This window comes from Penaeus monodon, chromosome 29, assembly GCF_015228065.2.
Source record: "Penaeus monodon isolate SGIC_2016 chromosome 29, NSTDA_Pmon_1, whole genome shotgun sequence".
NCBI classification, from domain to species: Eukaryota; Metazoa; Arthropoda; class Malacostraca; order Decapoda; family Penaeidae; genus Penaeus; species Penaeus monodon.
This window is the reverse complement of record NC_051414.1, coordinates 21,143,331-21,143,758: the sequence shown is the minus strand read 5'-3', so window position 1 is coordinate 21,143,758 and position 428 is coordinate 21,143,331. Positions and strand designations below refer to the sequence as shown.

General features: G+C 51.4%; 1 protein-coding gene across 1 annotated transcript in view; it reads left to right on the top strand.

Annotated features, from left to right (window-relative positions):
* Positions 1-308: 308 nt before the first annotated feature.
* LOC119591772 (ras GTPase-activating protein raskol-like) overlaps positions 309-428 on the top strand; it is a gene marked incomplete at its 5' end in the record, with an annotated part of 12,906 nt that continues 12,786 nt past the window's right edge. Inside the window, 1 exon segment of the mRNA XM_037940517.1 lies at positions 309-412. Within this exon segment, the coding sequence (XP_037796445.1) occupies positions 309-412 (104 nt within the window).

Genomic DNA, 428 nt, shown 5'->3' with positions numbered 1-428 from the left:
CCGCCCTGTATTCTGGACCCTTCAGCCCTTCTCTCCCCCTGCCTGTCGGCGCCGTCAAGCCCCTGTAGCAGGTTAAAAGGGAATATCCTTATCAAACGGCGCTGTGATCCCCTTCCTCCGTGTGTTTGTGTTTGCGCGTGTATTTGTTTGGGCCTCACACCTCTGTTTTTGCAAAGGAACTGAGCATTGTTTGGGCGAAGGTGGGCTTTCAAGGCCGTTGTTCTTGTTTATGGTCATGTGAATTTGAGTGTGCTCCGTTGATATCATTTATGCAATATTAATGTTTTGGCTTTTGTTTTCTCCTGCAGATACATCATACGAGAAGGCGTGTGGGTCGGACAGGCGTGGGTCTGCCCCCGCCACGCCCATCCTGGGGGCGCGGCCCACAGATTCAACTCCAAACAGATTGGTGGTTAGTATTGCAGTTT